The sequence below is a fragment of the Pteropus medius genome, unplaced genomic scaffold (genome assembly GCF_902729225.1).
Source record: "Pteropus medius unplaced genomic scaffold, Ma_sr-lr_union100, whole genome shotgun sequence".
Taxonomy (NCBI): Eukaryota; Metazoa; Chordata; class Mammalia; order Chiroptera; family Pteropodidae; genus Pteropus; species Pteropus medius.
This window is the reverse complement of record NW_024346065.1, coordinates 4,238,471-4,252,113: the sequence shown is the minus strand read 5'-3', so window position 1 is coordinate 4,252,113 and position 13,643 is coordinate 4,238,471. Positions and strand designations below refer to the sequence as shown.

At 41.9% G+C, this 13,643-nt stretch overlaps 1 protein-coding gene across 3 annotated transcripts in view; it reads left to right on the top strand.

The window, feature by feature from the left end:
- The window catches only part of SLC8A3 (solute carrier family 8 member A3), a 157,060-nt gene that overhangs the window by 52,291 nt on the left and 91,126 nt on the right, over positions 1–13,643 (top strand). For all 3 annotated transcript variants that reach the window (XM_039875368.1, XM_039875367.1, XM_039875366.1), the window contains one exon: positions 2,113–3,958. In XM_039875368.1, the coding sequence (XP_039731302.1) occupies positions 2,175–3,958 (1,784 nt within the window). In that variant the 5' untranslated portion in view covers positions 2,113–2,174. The remainder of the gene's footprint in view (positions 1–2,112; positions 3,959–13,643) is intronic.

Below are 13,643 nucleotides of genomic sequence, written 5' to 3'. Positions count from 1 at the left end.
ACCGATCCTGCTGGGTTAGGACCATACCCTATGACCTCATTAAACCTTAATTATCTCCTAAAAGCCCCATCTCCCAATACAGTCACGTGGCGCTTAGGGCTTCAACGTATGGATTTTAAGATACAATTCATTCCATAGCACTGAGGAAGTTTCCTTAGTGGCTACATTTATTTATTCCAAAAACATGCATTTACTGAACACCTACTAACTACTTAGGATACCATGATAAACAGAATAAACATAATCTTTGCTTTTTTTGTCATTCGCAGTTTAATGGATGAGTTAGACATTAATCATTTAATCCTACGAGTTCAAAGTTCTGTAAATGTCATGAAGGAATAGTAAAGAGTGTGATGAGAAGACATAGCAGAAGGAGTTGACCATTTTAGGGAGTGAGGGGAGGTTTTTCTGAGAAAGCAACATTTACGCTGCAGCCTGAAGAGTGAGGGTACAATGAAGAAATAGTCATTTCAGACATGCATGGATGATGTCATGTGCAAAGGTACCGAGGTGGAAAATAACCTGATATGAAGTCCATTATTGTGGAAAGGTATTAAGAAGAAGCGTGCCAGGAGATGACAGGGGAAGAGGAGGAAAAAGGTAGCTCATGCAAAGCTTTGTAGGTCATATTTAAATTAAGAGCAAGAGGAAACTACTGAAAGATTTCAAACAGGGAAGTGGTAGCATAGGTTTGGATTTTTTAAAAAAGATGACTGAATGTATGAAGAAATGGAATAGAGAACAGCAAGAGTTGGAGGGTGAGTTCACTTTGGTGGTTATTGCATAGATTCACCAGGTGAGGAGTAATGGCATCTTGGGCTGTGATGATGGTGGTAGAGATGGAAGGAGAGTTGATCGGATTTAGTGCTGGATTGGATAAGGGACAGGTGGAAGAGGAAGGCTGCAGATTAACACTCGTTTTCTAGCATGAGTAACTGGGCGGGTAGAGGTGCTATTTTTTGAGACGGGAAGCAGTGGAGAAAGAGGAGCAGGTGTGGAGAACGAGGACTTTGAATCCTTTTATGTGCTGTACAGGTACAAGTCAGCATTCCTCTGTTACTAAAAGTACCCCCCCATGGTTGTAGCAGAGGTAAAAAAATTGGCAAGTTGCTTTTTTTTCTCTTTTTTTTTCTTTTTTTAGCTATTGCATGGTTATTTGCATTCTCATTCTATCCGAATGAGGCAATGAGTGGAAAGATGAGACTGCAATTTCAGTTGAGTTTCTTTCCACTCTTCTGAATTCATACTTACCTTTTATTGGTTTGAGGCCAGCAGATGAGGCTGCGTTTCACCCCAGAATTTTGTTTACAGTTAAAAACAACTTATTTGAGAGTCACTTGCATGTTCTTTTAATAGTGATTTCTACCACTTTACCCTTTTGTATCTGGGTTCAGAATTTGAGTGGCTGATTGGTCTTTGTCTTCCTGTAACTGAAACTGTTTCATAAGCATGTTTTGCTGGAGGGCTAAGGGCTGCCATGGACTGGATATTGGACATAGCTTATAGGGCCTTGGTTCAGCTACACAGCTGGTAGCACTTACTACAGATTCACTACAGAATCAATCTCAGAATTACAGCATGCCAGCAAAAATTTTACACTAGGGAAGGAGTTTTTCCCAAGGGGATTCAATTGTACACAGACCAGGTGTTCTATTTTGGGGGGCTTATGATAAGTTTAATTCAATATGTGCCCTTGCAAACCTATCATGCAAGAATCTTGAGTATGAGGAAATGAGGTAAAGAAGGCTGAAATAGTATAAGTGGTGACAAAAATTCAGGGAATTCTTGGCCTGTTTTAAGGTGACACTTGAGAGCTCTCATGGAAAACGGTAAGGTTGGGAGACAGGACTAGATGATATCACTTATGTTTCCATTACCAATATCCCTGGCTCTTTTAAGCCATTCTTCAACTGAGTCTCAACCAGATGGTCCTGAGGACAGAGCAGCTGTTTGTGCCTCCCACTGATGTTTATTTTTCCAAGTGAGAGACTACCCCATATGTTAGTGCAATATGTCACACGAGGTGAAATACCAGTTTGTATTGGTGGGAACCTGCCATTTACCATCTCCCTTTTCCTCATGCTTTTTTCCTGCCTCTCTGGTCTTTTCTAGGTCTCTGGACTGTCAGGAGGACCGTTGGTGCTACAGTGGAAGTCAGCAACTAAGTCTCGTGTATGGCGTGGTTAAGGTTACAGCCTCTCACCTCTGCCTTCCTCCATTTTGGGCTGATTACTTTTGTGCTCTTCCTGAATGGTCTTCGGGCAGAGGCTGGTGGCTCAGGGGATGTGCCCAGCACAGGGCAGAACAATGAGTCCTGTTCAGGGTCATCAGACTGCAAGGAGGGTGTCATCTTACCAATCTGGTACCCGGAGAACCCTTCCCTTGGAGACAAGATTGCCAGGGTCATTGTCTATTTTGTGGCCTTGATATACATGTTCCTTGGGGTATCCATCATTGCTGACCGCTTCATGGCATCTATTGAAGTTATCACTTCTCAAGAGAGAGAGGTGACTATCAAAAAGCCCAATGGAGAGACCAGCACAACAACAATTCGGGTATGGAATGAAACTGTCTCCAACCTGACCCTTATGGCCCTGGGTTCCTCTGCTCCTGAGATCCTTCTCACTTTAATTGAGGTGTGTGGTCATGGGTTCATTGCTGGTGATCTGGGACCTTCTACCGTCGTAGGCAGTGCAGCTTTCAACATGTTTATCATTATTGGCATCTGTGTCTACGTGATTCCTGATGGAGAAACTCGTAAGATCAAGCACCTACGAGTCTTCTTTGTCACTGCTGCTTGGAGCATCTTTGCCTACATCTGGCTCTATATGATCCTGGCAGTCTTCTCTCCTGGTGTGGTCCAGGTTTGGGAAGGCCTCCTTACTCTCTTCTTTTTTCCAGTGTGTGTCTTTCTGGCCTGGATGGCCGATAAGCGACTGCTCTTCTATAAATACATGCACAAAAAGTATCGCACAGATAAACACCGAGGAATTATCATTGAGACAGAGGGTGAGCACCCCAAGGGCATTGAGATGGATGGAAAAATGATGAATTCCCACTTCTTAGATGGGAACCTGGTGCCCTTGGAAGGGAAGGAAGTGGATGAGTCCCGCAGGGAGATGATCCGGATTCTCAAAGATCTGAAGCAAAAACACCCAGAGAAGGACTTAGATCAGCTCGTAGAGATGGCCAATTACTATGCTCTTTCCCATCAACAGAAGAGCCGCGCCTTCTACCGGATCCAGGCCACCCGTATGATGACTGGCGCAGGCAATATCCTGAAGAAACATGCAGCAGAACAAGCCAAAAAGTCCTCCAGCATGAGTGAGGTACACACTGATGAACCTGAGGACTTTGTCTCCAAGGTCTTCTTTGACCCATGTTCTTACCAGTGCCTGGAGAACTGTGGGGCTGTGCTCCTGACAGTGGTGAGAAAAGGGGGGGACATGTCCAAGACCATGTATGTGGACTACAAAACAGAGGATGGTTCTGCCAATGCAGGGGCTGACTATGAGTTCACAGAGGGCACTGTGGTTCTGAAGCCAGGAGAGACCCAGAAGGAGTTCTCTGTGGGCATCATTGACGATGACATTTTTGAGGAGGATGAACACTTCTTTGTGAGGTTGAGCAGTGTCCGCATAGAGGAGGAGCTACCAGAGGAGGGGATGCCTCCAACACTACTCAATTGTCTTCCCTTGCCTCGGGCTGTCCTGGCGTCTCCTTGTGTGGCCACAGTCACTATCTTGGATGATGACCATGCAGGCATCTTCACTTTTGAATGTGACACTATTCATGTCAGTGAGAGTGTTGGTATCATGGAGGTCAAGGTTCTGAGGACATCAGGTGCCCGGGGCACAGTAATAGTCCCCTTTAGGACAGTAGAAGGGACAGCCAAGGGTGGTGGTGAGGATTTTGAAGACACGTATGGGGAGCTGGAGTTCAAGAATGATGAAACTGTGTAAGTAAGCTTTCAATATTCTGACCCCCTTCATCTCTTCCTATATCCTTCCATCCTTCTGCACCACTCTTTAAAATTTCCCTTGCATTTGTGTTAATGTCAAACTTTGGTTCCATCACAGGTATGCAGGATCAGCAGACACTTCTGGCAGTTTCTGCTTCTAAACTCTCCTTCGGTTTTCTCACTTTAAACTGCTTCTGGGCAAGAAATCCTGTGGCAGAATCTAAGGATGCAGATTTTGTCCACCAAAGCAACATGATAGCTGGTGGAGGTGTGGGTGACAGAATTTTTAATATCAGATTTTGAAGAATTCTTGTGAATAAGCAAGAGCTAAGAAACTACTTGGGTCTCTCCTTCCTTCTCTCCCTCATGCCAAGGGCTTATATGAACTTTGGAGCTAATCCTTTCCATTCTGAGACGGTGATAGCCCAGTCAGGACATCCTCAAGAAAACACGTGGCATTGGCTTGTTTTTTTCCAGTGCCATACTGCAGTTGTATTGTATAACCAGATTTTAGGTATCTCTCCCTCAATTTGGAAATTGCAAAATTGATTGAAACTTGGCAACCTACTTAAATGCCCATAGGCTATTTTACAAGGCTTGCCCAGTCTAGGTGAGATGAGTCAGTATGGCTTGGGTACTGGATGTATCTTAGAGAAGCAAAGCTCCCAGGGCAGCAGCCACCTGTTTTTATTCACAAGTCTAAGCTCCAAAATCTGGCTAAGCATTGAAGGGGACGCCTCTTAAGAATTGTGGAAGAAAATACATGTTCTGTGTGGTCATCTCTTTTCATAGATCAGAATTCTCCTAAAATAGTTCCCAGATTGCTGCCCCATTTAGTCCTTCTCACACTGTGGGTATTGCATTTCTATTGCCTCTGTAACTCTAAGGCTGCTCCCCATTGAATCTTCTTGTCCTGGGTGTTCTGTCCTTTTCTCAAATGGATAGCTTTGAAGAAGAAAGCAGAATGACTTTCCCCAGGTTTCGCAGCTTATGAGAGGGTAGACTTTCCAGGGTGACTAAGAAGGCTGGGGATTATAAAGGGGAGCCTTATTTCTGAATTCCTGCTCATGTCCACAAGCAAAGAGCAGTTAGCAGGAGAAGGTGTGAAGAACAAAAGGAATATAGGAAGGGGGGGATGTCACACTCCTCTAAGAACCTGATAAAACCCTGTCAGTGGGAAATGAAAACACAACTTTCAGAGAGCAAAGGAAGGAACTCATGAAAAAGGGCGTCCATGGAACCCAGGGACAGGTGCCTTAGAAATGCCTCTCCCCAGGTCCAGCCTTGGGACAGAGCTCAAAAATGAGTTGGGTTCTGCTGACAACAGAGCTGAGTCATCCAGGGAACTCTGCCCTTGTTTTTCCTCAGTTTCTTCCTAATAATGTGACTTTGGCAAGTGATTTAGTCTTAGCTCTGGAGCTAAACTATCTTATCTATAAAGTGGGAATAACAGGGCTTTCCTTGCCTCTAGGAAGGGTCAGATCTTTCTGCAGTTCCTCCCAGCTCTAAGATTTTCTGAACCATAGACATAGGCGCTCAATGTGGGTCAACTTGCACTAGCCAAAGATGGAACATGGGATATTGTCTCCTAAAGTGAAATAGCCATTGACAAATTGATTTATTAGAGCTCTGTTTAGTCATTTTTCTGGGAAGGATAGTCATTTATTAGCCTAAGTAAAAACCTGTGCCTTCTAGAGAATACTATCCATTTATATGTGCTCTGGGGAGAGTGTTTATACATACAAATGAAGGACAGGCCCTTGCTGGGAAGACAGACCCCATGAAATTTCATACATGTTTATGGCAATATCAATGTGTAAGAGGTTACTCTCAGGCATTAAATGACATCAAGACTACAGCATTGGCCATAATTTGATAGACAGGTGGTTTTTCCAATTCAGTGCCTATCTACCAAGGACACTGAAAAGTAGTTTTTGAGATATCAGAGGCTTGGCTCCCAATTTCTTTGTCCCATTAATAATCAGTTGTGCACTTAGGATCTATGAACATGCTAATTTGTGTTTTCAGCTTGAATAATATCTTTGTATAAAATATGCTTTATAAATGATCACGTCTGGGTCATATTGGTTCTAAATGTATGTCAGCTGCCACATGATTGAGATGCTGGTCCAGATATTCTAGCATCTGATAAATAAGACCATGTTCCCATCTGTTCCTTTGCATTACTTTTTAGTCTTCAGTAGACTTAGACTACCCTTTTGGTCTTCTTCATTGGAGAAGAGTGAGTCCAAAATCTGCTAGTCTCTCCTCACATCACATTCCTACGCTTCATACTTTAAATCATAATTTTACAACTGGAGGCAGTGTGACGTAGCAGAAAAACCATGGACTCTAAATACTCTGGGTTAGGATTTTGGCTTTACTACTGATTTAACTATGCAGTTTGGAGGATTTTATTAATTTATGAGGTTATCTTATTAGTAGTAAACTGGGGATAATGATGTCTCTCTTGCATGCTGTTATGATGATTCAAGATATTATATACAATATTCTTTGTTATGATGGTATGTGCTCAGTAAATGAGGGCATTAATAGTATTATCGATGAATTAGCAATAATCTTCAGAAGACACTATTGAGGTGATCAGATACTTGGATCTCTATGTGATCTCAATTAATAAGCATGCTAGTTTTTTTTGGTTACCATGAAATTTCCTAATCTAAACTCATAGAATATTAGAAACAGAAAGGATCTTGGCATATATTTAAAGTGGTGTTTCTCAGGCTTTAATGTACTGATGAATGACCCAGGGATCTTGCTAAAATGCAGATTATATTTCAAAAGGTCTAGAGTAGAGCTTGCAATTCTGCATTTCTAACAAGCTCCTGATGCTGCTGGTCCCAACTTAGAGATGAACGGCTCGAAAGTTCTTGACAAAATCATGACATGAAGGAAGGAAAGTGGCTTTTCAAATGACTTGCTGAATTGTATCATGAATGCTTGCTTTCCAGTTCCAACTGAAATTTCTGGTTGCAGCTTTGACTCAACACCAACTTAGCTAGGACCCAGCTCTTACCTGAGACTCTGCTAATTGCAGTACTGATCTGGAAACAGAAATTGAAACTCTCAGGATACTTAGAAGCTATGTGATGCCTGGAACAATTCCAATTCCACTTTCTAATCCTTCCCTCTTTGCGTAGCTTTATTTGCCTACCAAATCTAGCAGCATGTTATCAATTTTGCCCTCACCTACTCCTCTAAATCTATTCAGTTTGAAGCTAGGCCTATGCTCTATCAATAATACTGAGTCTGGATTCACTTATTTGGTTTTATGCTTTACTTCTTCAAAGATAATAGGATGGAAAAACATGAAATTTAGACTTTAACAAACAGATATGAATGTATTACTCACCAGGGCTATAACTGAACAAGTCACTTCACCTGTCTGAGTCCCAGATATTTTGTTGGAATGATAGGAAGAATAGTATCTATCCTGCTGGGGTGTGATAAGTACCACATACAAATGGGAAGAAAATGCACTGTTAACATAGTGTCTGCTCATAGAATGTGCTCAGTCATTCAGTAAACATTCGTTCAATATCTGCTACATACTAGGTATGTTACAAGGTACTGGAGATTAAAAAAAAAAGAAGAAGACAAGCTGGCATTTCAGCTCTCAAGGATCTTATTCTCCACTGGAGAGGATGCACGTATACAGACAAATCAAAACACATAGGAGAAGTGGTACAGTTGAGATAGGTCATTAAAAGAGGAATGAAATCTCCTTGCTATATCACACCACTAAAACTTTTTAAAGTAGCCTTTATTAATGATGTAGTAAAGGAGATGAAGTGGGAGTAGGTGCATGATTACTTTAAACACCCATTACAGTAAACTCTTGACATCTAAGAGGGATGCTGTTGACATCTTCATGATCTAGAAGAATCCCCCACCTTTGTGACTACTACTACAGTACCTCATGAGCATTATGGCCTTTGAGCCTTCTGCAGACAATAGCAAAACCTCACGGAGACATGGGTTCTGCCAGAACGTTAATCTCACTCACTAAACACATGACTGGTTCCTGTATCCCAGACTCACAGCACACCTCTGCAAAATAACAGATTATTGCAGCTCATGGACCTTTGGGGTCTCTGGGAATAGTCAAAGTGACAGATGTCAAATATGCAAATGCCAAGATTTACTATAATTAAATAGAAGTGGCCTCCTTCGAAGAAGAATGTAATATTAGCTGTGCCACATGTTTTCCATTAAAATTAAAGTGTTAAATCTAGAAAGTATCTAACCTCCCATTTCTATGAATTTTGAAGCTGAGATTCAGAGAGGGAAAGTGACTTGTTCAAGATCACACAGCTAGATATGAAAGTTGGAGCTGGAAAGGACTTTTTAAAGCCTACAGATTCAATATCTCCCTCTCCCTGTTTGGACATTTCCATTTTATTTTTACCTGTCAGGAAAATGTTAACTTTGGGAAGAATGTGGAAATTTTGGGGTGGAAGATGCTCTAGAAGTGCAAACTCAAGAATATTATGTGACTAATATCTTAACTAAGAATAATAATATATTATGGACTATTTTTTAATCTCTCAGTTCTCTTGAGACTGTTCAGGAAAGAAAATATTGAGCTTATAGAAATTAAAAAAAAAAACTTTATCTTGGTGATCTCTTACTGAGGAAAGCTAACGAGCATACCTGGGACATCTTTCAGGCAGTGCTGATGAACTGCAGACAAGACCTTGTTCCGTGAAATAATGAATTCTTTTCAAAAGATGCAGGCCATTCTCTTCTAGGGGTGCTTTCCGTGTAAAGTTTTAACCCCAAGTAATCTTTCCATCAAAATCTATAAAAATCTGGAGTTCTCCAGGACAAAATTTGTACATTCTCCAATTCGATTAAAACACAGTAGGCTTTTTTCTTTTTCTTTGGCTCTTTCCTGCTACCAAGGGAGAGTATTTGCCTCCAGAATGCCCTTTCTGTGCTTGAGAAAAGTCACAAGCTGCAAGCTGAGCGAGGGTGGTAGTCAGGTGGAAGTGGTGATAATTCTCTCTTTGCTGACATCCCTTCCCTTTTTGTTTTCTTTTGCCTTCAGCGCCTGACTTGCCGTAACAATATCTCTCTCCAGCTTTAGATAAACAGTCAGTCACCAGGGCCCATCACTTCATGGACCTCACGGTGGAGTTATATACTTGGCTCAGAGTTGCCCTGAAGAAGAGAATCCAGATCTAAGCCAATTGTTGAATGGGAGAACATAACAGTACAGTGGAACATTTCAGATAGGTTGTTCAACTACAGTTCTCCCTCTTCTGGGCACAAAGGAATGACTAAAAGACTACATGGCCTTTTTAGCACAAACTTTGGTTATTGTGTGTTGTGTCCAGAGAGGCCCCATGTCTGATGATTTTTTTCCTTCTTCTTCTTAATTACTGAAATTGTCAAAGAGTGTATCAAAGAAGGCTATATTTCAACTCCAGGATCCACAAAGCACCCCAAGTCTACTCAAACCTTACATGTCTGCAAAAATCGCCAGAAGTCCAGAGCCTTCCTGGTTAACTTGTTTAAGACCTAAAGGTGCAGTTTTCCTTTGCAACACTGGATCAGGCAACATCCCCTCTACCTGACTTGGTTAGGGACCATATGCAGCAGAGCAGCTAGTGTGTCCATACTTGGTCTTCTCAGTGTTACAGGGTTGCAGATTCCACTAGGGAGAATGTCAGGCAGGTCTCAGGAGAAAGACACATTGTGATTAGAGATGATCACATGACTAGCCAGTCAAAAAATAAGTCTTATCCTCAAAGTAGGTTCTCCTGTGCACTGCTTCGAGAGGTGCTAGTTGGAACTTGAGGCAGTAATAGTAAAGGGATATCAATAGAGATCCTGCCATGGCCTTACTTATTTTGTCTTGGCTCCTAGCTCTTAGGGTCAAAGTTTCCTTATTCACTCACAAGAGTGACAGAAAGGAACACTTTGGCAAAGCGAGGTGGGTGAGTGGGGGAGGACTCTTCCTTGTTGTCCAACCTTTTTTCATCTTCCCAGATGTATTTGGGTGGTGCATAAGCATTCATTGCTTTTCCACCCTTTAGTTGTGCCCCTAACTTTACAAGGAAGGTAGAATACAGAGCTAGGTCTTCAGCTTTTTCAAGGTGTTGTTTTCTTTTTGTTTTTTAAAAGAGAAACTTAAGTTGTGCTTCCAGAATCCAATGGGAAGCCCTGGGTTTGAGTCAGTAGTATATAATTGGTATTGGAGAGAGAGAACTCCTTCATCTGCAAATAGAGCAAAGTCCCCATAATTAATTTCAGTACAGTCCAGAAGCATTTTTCAGGAATCAAATGCTTTGAGAGTTTTGCTAAATGACCGTGAAGGAAAGCACATGGTAAACATTCATAGGAATTATATTCCCACCACTACCACCTACCAGGTACCCAAGTAGGAAATTACCTGGATAAGTAGAGAAGATAAAGTTGAAAGTGAAACATATTCATTATCAAAATTTTTTTTTTATGAAAACTGAGTCAGCACTAGGTATGTGTATATATTTAAGTCTCCCTAGTAGTCCATCTTTTTCCAGAGCTCTTGGTCTTGATTTGTCTACCTTTTGGATTTTCCTTGTCTAACCCACATGAGTTCTCCTTGTGAACCCCACTACCACCTGGTCCTCTCTTTCTGAGCTGTGGAGATGTAGGTGTACTCTGCCACCATTACTAGGGTTAACCATGGCCCTGGCTACAAATCTTCAAATGTGTTCACTTTATTTTCCTACTCATACCTTACTTTCTGTTTGTGTACTCATTTCTTTCACTTGCTCTCTCTTCTAAATGTCCTCTTCTGTAACTTTTCTTTCTCTACTGCATATGCTGCAGGCACTGCAGATGTTAGTCCTGTGGTTTCCACTCCTGCTCATGCTCAGTGTCTTCCTCCCTGTTTCCGCTAGTCCTGTCTCCTCTTCTGTTCTTATCCTCTTCCCTATAACCTCTTCCCTCACACTCTTGGCATCTGTACTTGGATTGCCTTCTGTCTTCTGTCTGATCTACAATTTCTTTGAGTGATCAAGAACGAGCTGTATATTCCTTAAGAAAGCCTGTCATATGGACAGAAAGAACTAGCTTCATGATAATACCAAGAAGACTGATATCTCCCAGGCAACAGACCACTCATTGTGGTGCTCTTTTCTCCTTCACCACAAAGTGTTTGCCCAACTGCATGTTAAGACAAGAAGGTTGAGTTGAAAGGATCCAGCATAGCCTGAAACTGGTATCAGAAAACCATCAGAGGCTGAGGGAACCCTAGGGACCACCTCCTCTTTCTGATGCTCTCCCTCCCAGGCCACATAGTATTTGTCTCTTGGCATCTCTATGTCTCTCTGTGGCCTTCTCTCTTATTCCTTCCAGCTTGCAATGATACCTCATAGACCAGTAGTCCTACTTCATGGCTCCTCTTTCCACATATGCTTTCAACCCCTACTTGGAAAGATCTTTCAGTTTTTCTAGCTCAGATTCTCAAGAGAGAGAATCTGATTGGTTCATTCCCTTCCCCGACTTTTTCCCCAACTTTGCTATGTAAAGGCCACTGGCCAGATATGTGTTGGTTGCCCTGTGTCAAGCCAAGCTCCTCCTCACCCCCAACCCAACAGTTAATCTGCCATAACTGGATGGTGGGATAGAGAAATCAACTTGCCATGGGGGTTCCATGGTATCCTATCTCAGCAGTTGTTTTTATAAGTGGTGGGCAATGTCACTTAGAGAGGAATCCCAGGTGAGATAGTCATCTGTCACCTCAAAACTCACATAATATTTAAGGTTTGCAGTGCCTGAGAGAGAGCACTGACTTTACAGTGGTCTGTGCTGAGACAGTAGGGTGGAGAATAGGAAAAATAACCACCTCTGGAGCCCCGGGCCTATCAGATTTATCAAGCTGACCACAGACTCAGCAGCTAAGATTAAGCTGGCCTCTGTTCAGATAAACAGAAAACATTCCTAGGAGCTGATGCTCAGTGACACAAACCTCAAGGCTACCAGGGTCACTTCTCCCCTTTACCTTCTTTTGCTCTGTCCTCTCCAGGACACTAGCGTCAAAAGATAATCAGCTGTCATTTGCAGGTGAACTGTTTGGGTACTGAGTCACTTTCAAAGCTTCTCCCTAGGTTCGGGTTTCCAGAGCAGCCTGTGTTCCAGAGACTGAAAGCTTCCCTGCCACTCATGCTCACCAGGGGCAGAATGAAAGCTTTTCCCACCCCTCCCTTCCCCCGGTAGACAGCTGGTCAGTTGGACTTAGCTGGAGCCAGCAGGTACCCTGTCTTTAGAACCGTAACTTGATGCCTTTCCAGGAACTCCCCAGAAGCCAGAGCATTCTTATCTCCAGGTGGCACAGTGTGTGACTCTGGCAGGTGCCCATGTCCCAGGGCACAGGGCTGGGGTGTAAAATAGAACTCCTCTTGTGTCCGTAGTAGCTGTCCAGGGGGCCATCTTGGAAAGGATTTTTGAGGCTGTATCCGGGCTCAACTGTGGATGTGAGAAGAAAAGGCCAAATATCTGTCAACGTTAGTCTAGGGATGAGAGATGGAAAGAACTTCATGGGATAAAGAAACTAGGAGTCTTCATCTCACTGAGGTGCATTAGCATGAAGTTACCACTATCTCTACAATACTAAGCTCATCCTAGTGGGAGAAACTCATTGAATGACTCCTTCATCCTGTATAACACAGAACCTTCTTCTATTCCCTGGATGAATCCACAAGGACATAAATTCCTATTGGTCACATAAAGCAAATAGTTTTCTTATTAGAGCAGAATCTTCCAGAACCCCTACTGACCCAGTGGGTTTTATAAGATTGATCAGTTGTTTCCAGCCAGATCCTTACCACAGGCCATTTTAATTATCCGCTCCTCCTCATGGAACCCATGTTTTAGAAGATTATCTGAAAATTAATTAGATTTCAGTTGTTTTCATAAAATACAGCAAAAAATAACTAGTGTTACTAGAATGAGTTAATATAATTCTAGCCAAAGCAGAGAGAAATAACATTTTAATTAACCTGTGGAGTATTAGAAGAATATTTACTTTCTATTTTGGAGGTTGAGGAGAAAGCAGAATTGAACATAGTTGAGGGCCAACTTTCAAAGGAACTAACTGATGTAAAATGCTTTGAAAATATTATGCACTAGTTGTTTAAAGTTGTTTTGATGAGAGTGACCCCATGAAATCAGAATATTCTAGGTAATATATGAGAATATAGGGCACAGTATTGGTTACCAGGGCTTCACCGTTGTTCAGACCTTGGAGAAAGTTTACTATTGTTACTGTTCTTATGTAGTAAAACTTCTAATATTTACATGAAAATATGAAAAAAAATAAGGATATTGTCATACCTTTAAGGTTAATATTACCACTTGCTTCATATTAAGTAACAGAGCCCACGAAGTATTAAGTAATTTACCCTAGGACACAGAGCTTTTAAGAGTAAGAATCAAAACCTAGATCTTCTGATTCTAAATCACAAATTCTTTCTCCATTGTGTTACATATATTAGCATCATAATAAGATTATGAAACTGAAAGGACCAGGCTTTCTTCTCCTCCTGTAGAAGAAGCTAAGAGCAAATTCTACATCTCTTCCTTAAGGCAAGAGTTGAGTTCTTTCTTTTTAGTTCAGGGGAAACTGACCCCAGGGAATTTGTCAAGGGCCAAATAAACTCCTTAATGCCCT